General features: G+C 42.4%; 1 protein-coding gene across 5 annotated transcripts in view; it reads left to right on the forward strand.

Moving 5' to 3' along the window:
* The window catches only part of LOC105807372 (cyclic AMP-responsive element-binding protein 5), a 381,115-nt gene that overhangs the window by 258,291 nt on the left and 105,192 nt on the right, over positions 1-17,632 (forward strand). The window contains exon 1 of one of the 5 annotated variants that reach the window (XM_012640751.1): positions 64-281. The exons of the other annotated variants lie outside the window; for them this stretch is intronic. Within the exon in view, the coding sequence (XP_012496205.1) occupies positions 235-281 (47 nt within the window). The 5' untranslated portion in view covers positions 64-234. Of the gene's footprint in view, positions 1-63; positions 282-17,632 lie in introns of those variants that run through there. 5 annotated transcript variants of the gene reach the window in all.

Raw genomic sequence — 17,632 nt, forward strand, 5'->3', positions numbered from 1 at the left:
ATTTAAATGGTGACTTCACTAGCACTGAGCTAAAAAGGAGAAGGGGGAGGAGGGCGAGCCCAGGAGAAAGAGAGCGATCGAGCCGAGCCGGAGGGAGAGAGCCAGAGCTGGGCGCAAGAGAAGGGCCAGCACATTACATCATCGCTTGGCCTGGAATCAAATGGGAAGGATATGACTCACTCAAGCTAGTTAAGCTTTGGCTCCAATTCTACACACACTGATTCCAGAGCTCTCATGTTCTGCACCTCAGGAGGGAATTCAGCCTCAGTGATGTCCATGAGGTTTGTTTTTAATTTTATTTTCTTTTTCCTGATTTTATAGACTTTTTTGCCCCTGCTGCCTTCTGCTCTCGAGTCTTCGCCTTCCTCCTCCTCCTCCTCCTCTTCCCTTTCTCCCCCTTCTCCCCTTTCTGCCTGTCTTTGTTTCTCCTCTTCTTCCTTCTCCTCTTCCCCCAGCCCCTCCGCTGCTGCTGCTCTTCTTGCGCGAGGAGGCATTTCTTTTCACTTCGGTCAGAGTTTTTGTTCTAGTACAGAGACCTGAATGAGTTGAACAGAGGCCGGTTGGGCGCAAAAAAAAAAAAAAAAAGCAAACAAACAAAAAAAGCGGAGCAAACCGAAGCAACAGAAGCAAAAGGGCCACAAATAAAAAGCGAAGCGAGAAAGAGCAAACTCCCGGGCGAAGTTTCTTAGCTGCGGTGTCGCTCCTAATCGGAGGAGACAGGGAGAGAGTTAAAATGCAGGAACCAATCGCTTGAATGGTGATGTAATGCAAGAACTGCAGGGTAGTTAAGTAATGTGAGAGCCAGGGGGTCAGGGTTGCAAAGCATTTACCTGCTCTCAAGGGGTTTTCAGTTTATTATCAATTGCAGTGACTGTAACTGGCTTCAGACTGCAATCTCTAATTATTCACAGACGCCCCTTTTTTATCTTTTATTATTAAAAGTAAAACTATATTATGGTATTTTAAAATAACATGATATTATCACAGCTGTGTATTATTTTCCACCAGGATTCTCTCCCTCTCTCTTTTTAAATGGCTCAAAACGTTTGTCTTTTCCCGAAAGGTTGAGGCGGTGGTGGGAGTGTGGGTGGGGGTGCTTTCTGAGTGAATGGCACATGACTGGGAAACTGTGTGTGTGTGTTGTATGAAGAGTTAAGGATCGCGCTGTATTATTAAGCGTATATATTGTAGGTTTTGAAAGTCATATGTGATCCTCAAAAGTAGTTACAGTCTTTCACCAATGATTTCCACTAAGGTAACAGCAGTTGTGCATTTGCTTGAGAATTTTAACTTTTCTGTTGTTCTACGTAACAATGCTTCCAGTGCTATCTTTAAGACTTTCATGTTCTTGAATTGATTTTAAGATCCTATGTTTCCGTAGTTTAAGGAGTGATGAAAACTTCGTGATTGAGTTGTCTTAGAAACGGTTAATAGTTGCGAGGAAGGAATTAACACTAAAACACACAGAGAAAGGAGCAAATGATGGTGTTCTGAATGTGTATCCAGAGAGAGAGACTTTTATGCTTTGAAAATTATTACCACATTTCTGCGTGTTTCATAAAGTAGATTTAGGATTGCGATGCACTGCCTGCGTTGAGTGCTTTCTGAAACCGTCCAGCATTATTGGATGACTATAAACCGAAGCCCTGTAGGAGAGGACAAGCCCAGCATCCCCATGCTCTGTGTATTCCAGAACTTCTCTTGGGCTTCTTCTGTCCCCATCCTCGGAAAGCTGGATGCACAGTGAGGCTTGGGGCACGTACCAGAAAGGTGTTTATGTTTATTTATTTAACACATGTGTTGGATATAATTAATCGTGACTTTATGGATTTTTCTCTCCTCCCTATTTTTTGGACAGAAGTGAAAGGGGCAGGTTGAGGGGTCATTTTTGGAGAAAAGAGCATGATGTGGTAGGAAGGCCTGAGTGCTAATCCAGATGCTTGACCTTGTGCAAATCACTTAAACCACCTGGGCTCACTCGAAAGTGAGGGGGAAGACAAGGTGGGCTCTAAGCTCCTCCCTGCCATGGGGAATCAATCTCAGATGATCTCAGAAGTCCCTTTCCACTCGAAAGTTCTATGTCTATGTCTGTGTTCTATACAAAATTTTGCTAAAGGGTATTTGGTCTAGCTTTTCAGAGAAAAGTGTATTTCAAATTCAAGATGAATTAGTGCCTAAAAAAAAAATGAATGGGGAGGGTGAAGAGGAGCATATCTTTCCCTACTTTGAAGTTTTTTGTCTGTTTGTTTTTGCTTTTGCTTTTTGGCATGAAGATTGCTTACGTGGTACGTGGTGGAATTCTTAGTTTTCAAATGCCACCTGTGAGGAGACCTCAGCGAGATGTAATTACCTAGGTGAGCCTGTCAAAAACAGTGGCAGAGCAGACGAGGGAGAATTGACCTGTCCAGTAAACTTCCCTAAAAGGTCCCCCACATCCTTCGGATCCACAAAACGCTGCTAAAAAGGCAGGAGGTTTAGACTCTCATGCTTCAGTCGCACATGTGGTGCAGAACAGTATTTGTAATGAATTTAATTCCTCCAAAAGATGGCATGCCTACTTAATATGTTTCTATAATTTTAACATAAACTCAAGTTTTTAAATGAGATTTAAGGCTACATTTTGAAAACTCCAAAGATCCTGAAAGGCAAAACTGTATGTGCTTGTTAGATAATTTTCCCAGACAATACTTCTATTCTTCAGCCAAATTCCAGGGTAGTAGCCTTAATATGAAGTATATATTTATGTACCTGGAGTGGTAGCATTATCGTAAAGCATGTATTTATGTATTTTGGGGCCCAACTTAATTGCAATAGGGAAAGACTGTAGCTATGCCTATCTGTGGGGACAAATTACCCAGAGCTGAAACGAAACCAGTGGAGAAGATTATTAGTCATTGTGCATAGTTTGGTGAGTGCCAAGTGTGCGCTTGGGACTCTTCAGGAATAAAGAGGGCATGATTTCTTTTTTTGGAGCATTACAATTTATGTCGACTTGGCTCCGAGTTGTTCACCCATAATCAGAATTGCCCTGCCTGTGACTGTCAGAGAAAGGCCCGGAGCACAAGCCCGGCTGTGCCCTCTCTGTGCCAGCTGCAATACCAGGTCGCACTTACATGGTCTCAGTTCCTCACAGTTACCCAGGATACTCCAGCGGGGCAAAAATCATCAGTTCCACTGTTCGGTGACTATTTTGTTTTTGGGGGGAAGGGGTGTATTTTGATTGTTGTTTTTTATTTGAAATGTTTATTCAGATCATTGTAAATCTATATGCATTTGTAAGAAATAATATGGAGAGATCCCATGTACCCTTTACCCAGGTACCCCTAATGGTAACATCTTGCAAAACTACAATATGATACCACAAGCGGGATATAGACATGGATACAATCCACTGATCTTATTCAGCCTTCCTCAGTTGTACTTGTCCTCGGAGTGTATGTGTGTTGTTTTTGTCAATGTGAAAATTGAGGGTCAGATCTGCCAAAGTGCATACAAGCTCTGGAGCCTTCAGTCTAGCTCACCATCACTGACAAACTTCCCATCACAGTCATGACTTGGTAAAGGAAGGGGCCTAATGCCTGTGCCTGTCTGTGAAAGTTGCCAAATACCCAGTTGGGCAATCCTGGTTGACGTCATCTGTGTTTTACATTTTCTTGGGGCCGTGGCCTGAATGGCGGCTTTGCCTTCTACAAGGGGTCCCTGGGGCCATGCTTTGCATGTGAGCAGGGGAAGGAGAAGGCATGGCTTCGACAGCGCAGCAGAGACAGCACAGCAGAAGAGGCACAAATCCCTTCCCTCTGTCTGCCAGGCACAGAGCAGAGTAGTGCCGACCGACCATGCCTGAATGTCACCATAGTCAGTGCTGAACTTGCATTCTTCCTCTTCTCCCTCCCATGTTTCCTTTGGTGGACACATCTATGGCATGAAAGAAGGCCATGACATCAGGGAGGCTGGCATCTATCGATCAGAGAAGGAGTGTGGGGTCTCCTGAAAAGAGTGTGGTCTTTGGGGTCAAAAAGGCCTGGATTCAAGTCACGCTTCTACTTACTGGCTGTGTGACTTTGGTAAGCCGCTTCCCCTCTCTGTGCTATGGTTTCTATCTTCTCTGTAAAATGAGGATAACCAGACTTACTTGTGCAGCTGTCGTAAGGGGCGGAGGTAGTGTTCTGAGGCCGCTGGCATATAGTGAGGTGACGGGAGAACTCTTAGGGCTGCTGTCATTGAGGATGGCAGCACAGGATGCTCCTGGCAGCAGTCACAGCTGCAGGCGCGGCCTCCCTGACTCTAACTGGGCTTCTCATTCCCAGTGTCACTCAGGCCTCTTCTTCCCCAGCCTCTCTTCTGCTAACACCTTCTTTCTAGTCAGGAAACGAGCAGGCCTGAGCTCTCATCAGGTACTAGGAAAGGAGAAGTAAAAGGATCGTTTTGATTAAACTGAGGTGAGGACTACTACTGATTAAAATGCCCAATTTCCCGAGGCCTGGGTGGAGGGAAGGATACAAGACCATAGGGTCTGGGAACAGGGCCCTTGAGTGCCCATTAGTGCTCAGCTGGAGCTTTGTGAATGAGAAATGGAGTGAAGTGGGGGTGAGTGAATTCAGTGGTGAGAACTAGAAGTTTATCTTTGCAATAGCATATGTGTGTACCGCACATCTTTAGTTGAGGGGAGCTATCTTGTAAACTTGCTGTCTCCCTCTTGCATACCTTTTCTGGTGGTAAAAAGTGGTGTTTTGGAGACTGAAGAGAAAGGGTCTCCAAGGTGGCAAGTGGAAGAGTTAGGACGGCAGTTGATGGAATTATACAACACTGGTGGGGCCCAAGAGGCACATGAATTGTTCCATGTTGGGATCCCCAAATCTAAGCTGGAAAAGGGCCCCAAGGTGTCTCTAGGTATGAGATAAAAGCCTTGTCTCGGATTTTACTTAGTGAGCATGGGTCAGGCCATGTCAACATTAAGAGGCAGAAACTAGCATAGACTTAGGATGAGCTCTGTCATGTGCCTGGCAGAACATAAGGTGGGAAAATCTGGAACTGTACTTAAAAAAAGAAAAAGAAAAGCTGTGACATAAAACACTGGTTTCTCCATTCTGCTCCCTTTTCGTTTGGTTTTCGTGGGATTCTGACCTTCCAAGGGAACTCCTTGTGCACTGGACCGCAGGAAGACGTGTGTCCAAGAACCTGAGCAGGCAGTGGCAGCACAGGGGCGTGGAGAGTAGCCAAGAAGAGAAGGACAATGGGGGGCATTGATAAACGTGGCCAGGCCAGTAAACATTTTGTGGTCCAAATTTCAGTTTATGATTTTTAAACGACTTTGCTGACCTGACTACAATGTATGCTGTAAGACTGGGTGCTTTCTGAGGCATGTATTTCATGAGTTTGGGTTACAATAAGAGCAGTTCCTTGATGACTTACACTCTTGAAAACTGAAATTGACTTGACTTAGCACTCTGAAGTCCGCTGCATATACACAAACACTTTAAAACAAGTCCATACATCTTTCTTTCCTGTACCTACACTGGCAGGAGAGCTTATTTAATGATTGATGAGGCAACACTGCACCCAAGAAGAATTAATCAATAGTTATTATCATGGAGAGTGGGATGGTGGTTATGCAAGAGCCAAGACCCATCCAGCTAGCAACAAAGCCTTCCTTTCTCTTCAAGTGATACCCCAAAATTAAATTTTACCTTATATATTTTTTTCTTTTCCATCTGAATGACTGAAATAAAACTGGATGTGTCCAAAAAAGCAAAGCCTAGAAAAAGCAATAATATGGCTCCAAATGAATGCCAAGGTATCTATTAATGCATAGGCTCAGTCATTCATCTTAATGGGGAAACAGGGCCCAGAGATTGTATTGTGTAAGCTGGGATGCCTACCGTGAGCTACTATGTTTTAGGAGCCTATGAACTTTTTATTTTTTAAATCAAAGATTTTGAATTGAAGTCACGTTAGGCTGGATGCATGCACTGACTGGGCAAAAAGGCCAGCTGGCGCCTCTTGCAGCCTTTTGGACCTGTCTGCCCACTTGGCTCTGCCCCTCTGCCCTCAGTAGGGCCCATATCACTGCTCAAGGAAGGTCAGCAAAACAAGCTGTTTTGCAAGAGGGGGAGCCTAATTACTAGTAATCAATATGGCCTGATCTGATTGTGCCCTAAGCTAAGTTGCTTCATCAATGAAATGGAATTCATGAGAGTGTAATGCACTTAGCATAGTAAGTGTTCAGTAAATGCTAATTATTTAATAATGGAACTAATTGATTTTTTTTTGAAGTCTGAATATATTTGGGGTATCAATAATGTGAGAAATATTGTCATTTAACAGTTCCTTCCAAGAAAGGTAAACTGAGTCACAGAATGCAGGTGAGGCGATGAGCAGGTGGAGAAGTGAAGAGGGAATCATACCACTGGCTGTAACATGACCATTTCCTCGCTGGTCAGAAAATGAGGTTTAAGACCTCACTTTGAATTACTGTAGTTTATTTCAGCATCAAGAAAAGCCAGGTCTTTTTTTTCCCTCCTTTTTAGTTGAGTAGTAGATTTTTTTTAGATGGCATAAAGTAATTTTTCTTTTTCATCTGCCTCTTCTCGACCTTCTTATGTATCATAATACTTCCGTCAGCTCAGCAACACTTTGCAATAAAGGGCTGATCCCATTTAATTTCTCTGAAATTAATCATAATAACAGCAATTATAATAAACCCATTTAGTAAAAATGTAGATGTAAATTGCTCTTGTGTTGCATTTTCGCCTTTTGTTTTGTTCTCACCAGCATCCACCCTGATCTGGAGTAGCAGTGGCCTCTCTACAGCCAGATTATTTTTCTGAATTCAGGTCTTGCCCTAGCTCAGTACATGGCTGCTTTTGCCATTTCCTTCCTCCAAGGGCAAAGAGGAAGCTCCAGTGTACAGGTCACAGGGAACGTCATTCGATCTGGATTTGCTCTCACCATCTGGAACTTCCTTAGCAGTAGAATAATAATCTTATCATTCTAAATGCACTGATAAGGTAGGAAACTTAGAGATCATTCAGCCCAACTCTCTCATCTTATAGATTCAGAAATCAAGGCCACCCAAAAATGTGAAGAGAGTCATTCCATATCATAAAACTACTTGGTGGCCAAGCCTAGACCAAGCTCTAAGGCAGTGAAGAGCACATTTCTTCCCTGCCAGACCACTGGGCTTCCTGGTGCCAGGGACTCCTTTTTGCTCAAGCTAGTGCTTCTCAGTCCTCTTTTGAATTCTGGCTCCTGGGAGTGGTGTGGAAGAGAGGGTGAAAAGAGAGACTTAGATGTGCAGGGGGACAGAGGAGCTGGGAGTCATTCAGGCCACTGGCTGTGCAAAGACTCCACCCTCTGGTCTGGAGTGGAGGTTGGGAGGCAGACAGGATGGCTTACTTTTTACTTCCAGCCATAAGCCCCCTGGTGTCTAGTTAGCAGTGGAGCATGTTGTCCCTAGGCCAGGAAGTCCTGGGTCATAAATGCACCGGGGGCAACCGTCCTGGATGGAGTCAAGCCCTCTGCTTCCCACCTCTCTCCTCTTTCCTCCCTCTCCCCGCGTGAGCTCTGGCTACCCCCAGTGCATGTCCGATGAGGACAGAGCTTGGAAGCCACCCCAGAACCAGCACCCACCCACCTGCAGGATGTGACCTCTGGGCTCCGAAACGGGCTGCTTCCTCCCTCTTGCTCCCCACCTAGGGAACAGTTTTAGACCACAATTCCCAAACAGCCCCACTTTGCACTTTAATCCCAAAGAGATTCCAGCACTTTGTGACCACAGAAAACTTGTCACTTCATTATGATTCTGAAAAAAGAGAGCAAAGGGTAATTCGTAGTTGTTTTAATGACTTTGCATCCTTCCCATGGAGGCAGCTTTCAGCTGTTAGGCACAAAGGACGCCGGCCTGCTCTGACATCTGACAGTGCCACAGAGCAGCATTTTTCATAATGCTGTATCACAAGATCCTTCACAGCCAGTTAACCCAATTAATCTTCCCACAGTCATTACCCAGGTGCCGGACTCTTCGGCTTGCTGGAAGTCTCCAAAGCTCTGTTGTGTAGAGATGAACTATTGTGCCTCCCAACCTTGAAAGGATGTTTCTAACTAATTAATGATTGTTAAGTGCTTGGAAAATGCAATTTGGAACTATTCTGTGCTCATATGTCTGAATCTTCAACTGTGCAGTTGCACTGAATGCAAGTCAGAAATCACTCTTGTCGTTTGTAAATCATAGGACAATGAATATGACCCATTCTTTTCTCAGCTAGTCTGTCCCCCCTCCTTCCCGCCTCCTCTTTTTCTTATCCATTTCTCCCAAGCCCTGTATGAAGCTACCTTCAGTGGAACAGGCCAGCATTTTGTAGAATTTCTTCCTGGAGGTGGGAACAATCATGTTGGGTGTTTCCAGCTGTGTGATATTTAAAAAGGCAAATTGTAAAACTGCTATTGGCTGAACTAGCAGTGAACAAAACATGGTTTTCTGTATGGTAAAGTGGTTTTGAAACTTTTTTGATATGAGCAACAGTGAAAAGTGAATTTTATATTATAGCCCAGCACAAATATGTGTGTATATATATTATATTTAGGTATATATAATATAAATGTACACATATATGTAGTTTTTATGAAACAATACTTAATTTTCACTGTGTATAACATTTCTTGGCTATCTTATTTGTTAGATATCTGTTCATTTTTCTAAAATACTGATGACATCAGATTAAACTCATTTCACTAATTTCTCATTCGTTGCCCCCCTACTGAATTGCAGCCAGACGTCCAAAAGCACTGGTATAGAGGAAAGGTCACTGGGATGTTGGGCAGGGGTCAGGAGACCTGGGTTGTATTCCCAGCTCTGCCCCCACTCCAAGATTCCTTCGCCCTACCTCCGCGGCCTCATATAAAATTAAGGTGTTTGTTTTCGAACTGAGTGCACCCTCAGAGTACTTCGCTGAAAGTCCTCTAGTGCAGAAGCCCAGTATGAGAAACATATCTCCTCCCCTAAGTCACCCCCACTCCCACCCAGAGGTCCTTGGAACAAAATCCGAATACTATTGGACTATAGATTTCACGAATCCCTTCTAGTTCTGGCATTCATTGATTATTTTGTTTCCTAGCAATAGATTCATCTAATGAAACGCAACAGGTTTTATTTCTTTTGGTTCTGAGCTGGGAATGTCAATGGGAAGCTCCAGAATCAATGGGAATTTTTGCTACAGGACCATAGTTCTTTTCTGCCTCAGCCTTATAGTTTGTTCTTAGGCCTCACGGGATTGTCTTCTTCAGGGAAAGAATGATTTGAAAGGTCTCTGGCAGATGTGTGAGCAGGCAGATGTGGGGACTTTTACTCATGTCATTGTGTCTGCTGTTTTCATGCCTCCGAAATTCAGCAGGTTCCTGATTTTTAACACAGTTCAAATCATTTGGCTTACAGCTGGTAAAATACAATTTTCTCATTCTCAGAAAGAAAGGCTTTTCAGTCTTATAAAAAGAGAAGCTCAGAAGACTTCTTGAACATCAAATGGCTCTTACAAAACACCATTTTGATGAGTTAAGTGTAAATGAATCAGAAACATACGGATTAAATTTCCCTTGAAAGACACATGGGTTTAAGAATTAAGGGGGAAAGTGCTTGGCAAGATGGATTTCAGGTTTGTGCCAAACCTCAAAATGTTCGAAAAATGGTTTGAGGCATTTTTACTGAACGCAAAATGCCACGGAGTTCCCCCGTCCCCAGACATAATAGTGAATCTTTTTGACAACAACTATATGACAAGAAAAAAGGCCTGCAGGGCTTAGCCACTTTCTCAGGTCTTTAATACCCCCTGCCCCTCAGAAAAAACACACTTACATGGCTAAGGGAACCGTCTGATTGACAAACTAAAGTTTCAAGTCAGGCAATTACCAGAAAATAACACCACAACTCAAAAATACATGGCTCCCCCCACCCCATAGTATCCAGGGTCAATTATACCATTTTTGACTATTTTGTATTATTCATTGTAGAGTGGAATAAGACACTCTAGGGATGTGCAGTATTTGATATATTTTATTCATTGGTATCTAGAGCAATGCACAGTTATTCTAGTCATTTGTCTGACATTATAATGCCAACCTCTTTGGAAAAGGAAAAAAAATCTACTAAGAGCAAACAGACTGGAGGGAAATATTCATTGTTAAAACAGCCACAGTAGGGAAATGCTGTATATTATGGAGGCAGGGCATGGACTGAGGTTTTCAAGTTGCTGGGACTGGTCCTGGAAACTCGAATTCTGTTATAGCGTCTCTGTTTAATAAGCTCTGTTATTACTCAGGAGCAACATAGTAAGGATCCATGGACTAATTATCTTATGAACACTGTGCATCGTATGTATTAAATGCCCTCCAATTATTTTTTACTAGCTATTCCTGACAAAAGCAGGCTGACATTTTTACAGCCTCATTTTTCATGTGCAAAAGCACAGAAGCGGTGGGTTTTGAGGGAGCTACACACAGTAAGTGAGGGAGAGAGCTGGGGTGAGACGCCTGGGGCTGGGCCATTGGCTCTGTGATGCCACCTTGTCTCATACCCTCATACGTTTCCATATTTAAGCCAGGATGGCCAAGATTTGCTCTCCGGCTTGCTTGCTTCCTTCCTTCCTTCCTTCCTTCCTTGCTTCCTTCCTTTCCTTCCTTCCTTTCTCTGTTTTCCTTTGAAAGAAAGGGTGCATTCAGTGACTGCCAATATTGGTTTAGAAACTAAGGGACAAAAATGTGCTTTATCAAAAGATTTCAAGTCAACGTAGACCAAACAAAAACAAAAACAAAAACAAACCCTATCTTTAAATCTATATGTTTTAACTCTATGCTGGAGGTCATGGGAAAATCTATTTATTATCTTGTTAGGGCAGAATTCTACACAGAACTCTGAGGTAGGAACTTGCTTTCCAGGAACCAAAATTAATTTGTTGCAAAAGAAGTACCTAAAAGAGAGAATAAAAGTCACACTAAACTCAGAAAAGTAATTTCAGACTTCCTGTGAAAATAGTGCATAACAGCGATCATTAAAATCCACCTCCCCACCTCCCCCCATCTTGTGCGCATCTGTATTTATTGAGCTCAAAATGAGAATAAATGAAAACTAGAAATACTGGAGAGAAAAATCAGTTTTACCAATTTTCCGTCTCGGAAAGGGCTTCAGAATCAGAAAAAGTAGGGCCAAATTCTGGTCGCATTTTTACCTTGTCCAGAGCAGTTGAGAATATTCTGTTACTCTATAGAATAATAGGGCCAAGAAAAGCTCCTTCGATTCTGAAAAATACTGAGTCCTGTGTCCAAGAGCTCCCAGTGCTTCTCTCCCATTTATGCCAAATATCTCTTTCCCTTTTATTCCATTGCTTTCTGATGCAAAAATAATCAAAGTCATGCAGGACAGTTTATCAAATAGTTCTCTTAATTCGTAGCTTAGCCACCTACCTGAAATACTGGAAAATCAGTTTAAAAAATTCTAAATGTATATAGTTCCCAATTTGCCATCTACAAGGGGATTGAGCACCTGAATGGGGTGCACATCAGCTAGTCTATATTTCTAGAAAAGGTTGTTATCATCCAAAGAGATTCTGTGACAGAGGTTATTTAATATCTTTGCTGACATACTTTAACAACCTACCTTGCACTGACAGTTAACTCTGCTTGGAGCCCCTACCACCAACACGGCCCTCCCACACACATACGCACGTGCACACACAGGCGTGCATGTGTGTGCCCGCCACACGGGGCTCACGTCTCATCTTTCCTGGAACAATTCATGAGTCTGCTCTTCTAGGACCCCTCCCCTCCAGGGTATTAGATATCACTTTGTCGGGGGGAGTGTCTCCCATTACACCTTGTGCTGACTTCTTTGCCTGTCTGTCTTGATGGATGATGAACTTCTTAAGGGCAGAAATGATCTTTTATTCACACTAGGCTCCCAGCATAGTTCCTGAAACATAGCAGAAGCTGAGTACGTGTTTGAAAAAGTAAACTTAAAAAAAATAATTTTAGTCATGTTTCTATTGGATCGCATTTTTATTAAAGCCACGAAAATTAGGGGGGGTCTAAAATTGTGCCCCCGCAGGCTCTCTGGGGTCTTAGTCGTCGCAGAAAATGTGAGGAGTAAAATGCAGGGGAGTTTGTGCTCAGATGATGAGCTCCCTGCTTGCTTTCAACTTTCTCCCCTAACCTATGTTTATCTTGACGGTCTTATTTATATCTATTTCCTTTCGACAAAAATAGAAGCTCAAAAAAGCGAATTTACCACACGAGGGATGATACTTTTAACTCTGGCCTAAGTTTCACAGATATAGTTAAGATGTTGCCCTGCGTGTGGGCATCCAGCTAGATGCTCATTTTCTGAGTCATCTGACTCCTCAGTTTTCACTTTTTTAACAGTATAATTAAGATAGGTTCCCAGGGATTAAAAAAAAAAAAAAAACAACACACAACAAAAAACCAACCCACCAACCCCGTGAGTAAAGCAGACAGGCTATATGTTGAGACCCATATAAGGAGATTTGCGGGCACCTGCCCAAATTGAGAGAAGCATTAAGAGCTATTCAAAACCTACCGAAATGTCAACACACTTTTGAAAAGGGTCCATTAGGGATGCAAATGTGCGGCTCCCTGATTATGATAAGCACTGGAAAGAAAACAGTGAAACCCATTAGGAGGTTTTGAGAACTGGGATTTGAAGAGTGGGGAAGACAAGTCTAGTTTCTGCTAGGGCTGGGTTTCAGTCCCCTAGCACTTCTCTACCAATAATTCTGATGATTTAAATGCCCCCCCCAAAACTATTTTGGATAAAGCCAATTAACTCATTTGTAAATGGGCCAACTTTGAAATTCCATCTGTGTCAGATAAAATTCATTTCAATAAGATTCATTCTTTGGGTTACGGATTGTGACTTGCTTCTGTAAAGGATCTGACATTAGAGATTCACTTCAGGCTTTTGATGTGTTTGGTTTGTTCCTGCACCAGTTTTTCTTATAAAAAGTTGATTCTAATTTAAAATCTATAATTCTTACTACGTACTTTTCTATAAATCCACCCACACTGGGGGTATATTTCTATTTAATAATCATGTATGGCTCTTCTGTGAAAAACCATCTACTCGGAAAAACACTTTGAATTCTGGCTGTCTGAGCTGTTCACATGTGACATCAAATGATATTCATAGTAATGGATAAATTGGAGCATAATTTTTGTGTAATCGCTCTAAATATAAAAAAATAACGCAATTGATTTTTTTCATTTTCCTTAATCTGGAAGGAATTGTATCAATTTCCAGAACGTCATAAAACAAAATATTTAAAGTATGTTTCAAATAATAAAAAAAAAGAGAAACACTTAACTTAATAAAGATGTGGAATTCATTTATGAAGACAAACACTGGCTGAGGACCAATAGGCTAAAGAGTTTGCCAGAAGTTTGCTGTAGAAGTCATTCTCGTACGTTCACCCTCTGCCCCGCCACTCTGAAGCCCACTCCATATTAAGCAAATGAATCCTCTCAGCCATACTGGACTTTGAAATCACTGATTTTGTTTACTTTGTTTTTGAGTGAAAAAGCAGAAGATCTTTTTTTCCAGTTTTCTTCCTTATAAGGCAAGCAGTCCCATGGCACTTAGAACTGTAGCTTCTTTCTGCCTTATTTTAATTAAAGAGGTTTGCATAGCATATATAGTCCATGCTTGGGAACTTTACATAAAAGTTATGGTTTGTGATCCTTCTGGAGAGCTTCAACAATCAAAATCATTGGCAAAAATGGAAAACACTTAACTATCCTAAGAATGGTTGACTATTTCAGCACTAACCTAAAGCAGGAATCTGAAGCCCTGGGAAGAACATTTCCATTTGGCATTTTCACTTTTGTGCTTGTCAAGAGAAATAGCCTCAGGCTTCAGAAAGGCAGATCTATTACCAATAGCATGTAGGCAAACACTGGTGCTCACTTATGTTGGATCAATCCTCTTAACTTCTTGAAACCTTTCCAGCTATATTATGCTGTCTCTTTCCTCTTTCTCCATCCAAACGGAGCAGCGTACTCCAGACAGTAAGCACACATTTTCCCAATGGTCAAAAGAAATCAGAATGACTTTACCTCTGGCAGTGAAAAGATGCATCATCCTTGCCTTCAGGGAGGTTTGAGTCTAATAGGAGACATGGACACCAACCAACCAACCACACCTATGAACATAGTATTAGAAATAGCATAAGGTGGGTACAGTGGAGCATGCCTGTAGTCCCAACTACTCAGGAGGCTCAGGCAGGAGGATGGCTTGAGCCCAGGAATTTGAGGTTGCTGGGATCTATGATCATGCCATTGCACTCCAGCCTGAGCAACAGAGCAAGATCCTGTCTCTAAAAAAATAAAAAATAAAATGAAGGAGACTTAAAGGATGAATGAGAATTGTTCAGCAAAAGAGCAGATGGCTAAGCATTCCAGGCAAAGACCAAAGGATGTATCAAGGCCCTGGGGTAGGAAAGAGTGTGGCACCTTCTAGAAAATGAATGGAAGCCAGGGTGGGTGGAACGTATTAAGCTAGGTAGAAAATAGTACTACAGGCATCAAAGAGGTAGAACATTTAAAACAGGCTTTAAAAAAAAAATCCTAAATGCTAAGGAAAGCCACGGAAGGATGTTAAGCAGGAAAATCTCATGACCAGATCTTCGGTTCATGAAGATCATTCTGGCAGCAAGGCAGAGGTTGGCGTGGAGAGGAGCATAACTGGAGGCAGAAACTGTTAGAAGAAAACAAGTGAGAGAAGAAAGTGTTTTGGACTAGGATCTTGGTAGTGGGGATGGAGCCAAGTGGATAGATTCCAGGTCTATTTTGGGGGTGGAATGAATAGAACTTGTTGAATGATTAGAAGCACAAGATGAAGAATCTCAGAGTTAATGCCTGGATTCTACTAATTCACTTCCACCAAATATTTGAGGAAATATGGGACACTTTCTAGCAAAAAGGATCTAACGATGGAGCACTGTATTAATCAGGGTTTTCTAGGGAAATAAACCAATAGGAAACATATACATATATGTTTTACTATAAGCAATTGGCTCACTAGATTGTGGAGGCTGAAAAGCCCCATGATCTGCCATCTGCCGGCAAGAGACCCAGGTGGTATAAATTCCAGTCTGAGTCTGAAGGCCTGAGATCCAAGAACTCCAGTGATGTTAGTCTTAGACTAAAGGCAGGAGAAAACCCGTGTCCCAGCTCAAGTAATCAGGAAGAGAGAGAGAATTCAACCCTCCTCTACCTTTTTGTTCTATTCAGGCCCTCAGTGGGTTAGATAATGCCCGCCCACATTGCGGAAGGCCAACTTCTTTACTCAGTCTACAAGTCAAATGGGAATCTCTTCTAGAAACACCTTCACAGAACTAATGTTTAGCCAGATATCTGGGCAACCCGTCACCCAGTCAAGTTGACATAAAGCTAACCGTCGCAGGCACCATGGACTGACTCATCCACAGAGCTCAACACAGGCACTGAAGAAATGTTATCTCAGCTATTCAGCAGGTAGGGTCAGGTAGCATCCACCACTAAGCAGTGAAAATGTTTTTCCTGGCAGCTCACAGACTTGGGAGGATTTTTGTCATTCTTAAAATGCCCAGTTTAGACTGAGTCCCAGTTAGTCTGATGGAGCCATACTGAAAAGACAGAAGGGCTTATTTGGAGACCTGGCCTACCTCTCTAAAAGGTGTTATTTTGCTCAATAATAAATGACTCACTCGAGTGCACAAAGGAATGAAAGCTTTATTTCACGCTCATTTAAAAGATTCTTGTTCGCATGTGAGAAAAAACTACCTCCTCTCCTATCCCTCAGGATTCCAAGATCCTGCCTTAATTTGCTAAATGTTACTTGCACTCAGAGACCACTGGAGCTTTTCTTTTGTTCAAGCAAAGGAATACACGAGTGAGGTCAGCGAGGAATCACTCATCTGTTTGTGTCTGACTTCGAGGAAATGCTGCTCATCACTGATGAGTTGCTTGCCCGAAATAAATAGTTCTGGAGTTCTCCATAAGTCTGGCTACCCACTCTTGATCATATCAATTCGTCTAGCTTTAGGGTTGAAAAGGTCCTCAAAGATCGTTGGTTCAGCCACTTCATTTCACACGTGAAGAATCAGAAACTCAGAGGCATTGGGGACACTCTTCCTGGCATATTCATGTTCAAAGCCATTCCATGAAGGGCTCAGCTACCTCACTTTATCATTTTATGATCTTCAGGTTGACACACCCAAAAAAAGGACGACTCGGCTTTTTTATTCGGACCAGCGGCTGTTTTTCAGGGTTCTGAGGAGAAACCAAGCTATCGTCACTGAGCAGTGAAGGCATCTCTTCGGGAACAGTTTCCTCTTGTGAACAAGCATAATGTGCTGCATGTTCTTTAAATGTACTGTCAGTCACTTTCCATTTCTATTTATATTAGGAACTTATCGTCTATAGCTAAAATTGACATTTACTGTGCCCATAACCCTACCACAAATTAAAATCAGACCCCTAGTCCCTCTGGGGACTGTGTTTATTAAGCTGTAGGAAGACATCTGAAATGATACCAAATTACATTTTAAACTCGAAACCCCAAATACCACATTTGTTTGTGAGTCGGAATAGGACCGTCTGGGGAATACTTTGAGAAACTGAGCAAGTCACTGTCTTTCGCCAAATGCAGGGCCACCAGGGAAGGGAAGAGTATGTTAGAAGATACACTTTATATAAACCCCTGTGTGGCTTTTAACTAATCATTTAAACCTAAACAAAATTTTCTTCAGAATGAACTTACAAGACAAATAAGCCCTTTAAAGCTTTGTTTTAAAGAACAGACACAGACATTTCAATCGTGCTTATAAATACCCAGAGAAGAGGGTTGAGAGAAACATCATAATAAAACAAGCCTATAAAAACGTAAACCTGGGTTCTAAGCTTTGACCCCACTAATGCAGGCAAAAATGTGTTTAGGACCAAAAATCTTAATGTCACTTTTGCCTTTTAGCGTGTGGATGTCCGTGGGTGTTCGTGGGTGGTGGCTGTGCTTATGCACATAGCACAGCCACAATCTCAATCTCAGAACCTAATGGAACCAACTCTGCCCACAGGGAAGCCATAGCCAGTGGCTTCTTTGCTTGTGTGTCCAGTCCATGAGTAGCTTGGTCGAAAAGCCCTTTGAGATCCTTGGATGCAAAGTACAAAGTAAATGCCAAGTATCATTATTATGAACTTTATTGCTACTATTTTACTAAGTGTTTCAGATTAATATCAATTCAGCTTCATGGTAAGTGCTCTTGCAAAGTGGGAGAACTTGAAAGGTAGCTCAGGGAAAGTTGCATAAGAGAGGGTGCAGAGTTTCCTAGAAACTCTACCCTTCCCCAGATACCCCTCACTCAAGTCTATGATAAGGTGACTGCCCCTAGAAATCAGGATAGCGTTTCAAGCTATCACACTCCTTAAAAAGGTGCCTGTCATGGATGTGTCATAGGATTACAGCTGCCAGGAAATGAAAGACAGTGTGTTATGAGGTAACCTCAGTAAGTCATTCAACAAACATCTATGGGGCTCCTATTATGTGCTGAACTCAGTGCTCTCAAATACTGTCCTCCCGGTCTAGTGGGGAGACTGA

Source organism: Propithecus coquereli, unplaced genomic scaffold, assembly GCF_000956105.1.
Source record: "Propithecus coquereli isolate 6110/MARCELLA unplaced genomic scaffold, Pcoq_1.0 Scaffold156, whole genome shotgun sequence".
Lineage (NCBI taxonomy): Eukaryota > Metazoa > Chordata > Mammalia > Primates > Indriidae > Propithecus > Propithecus coquereli.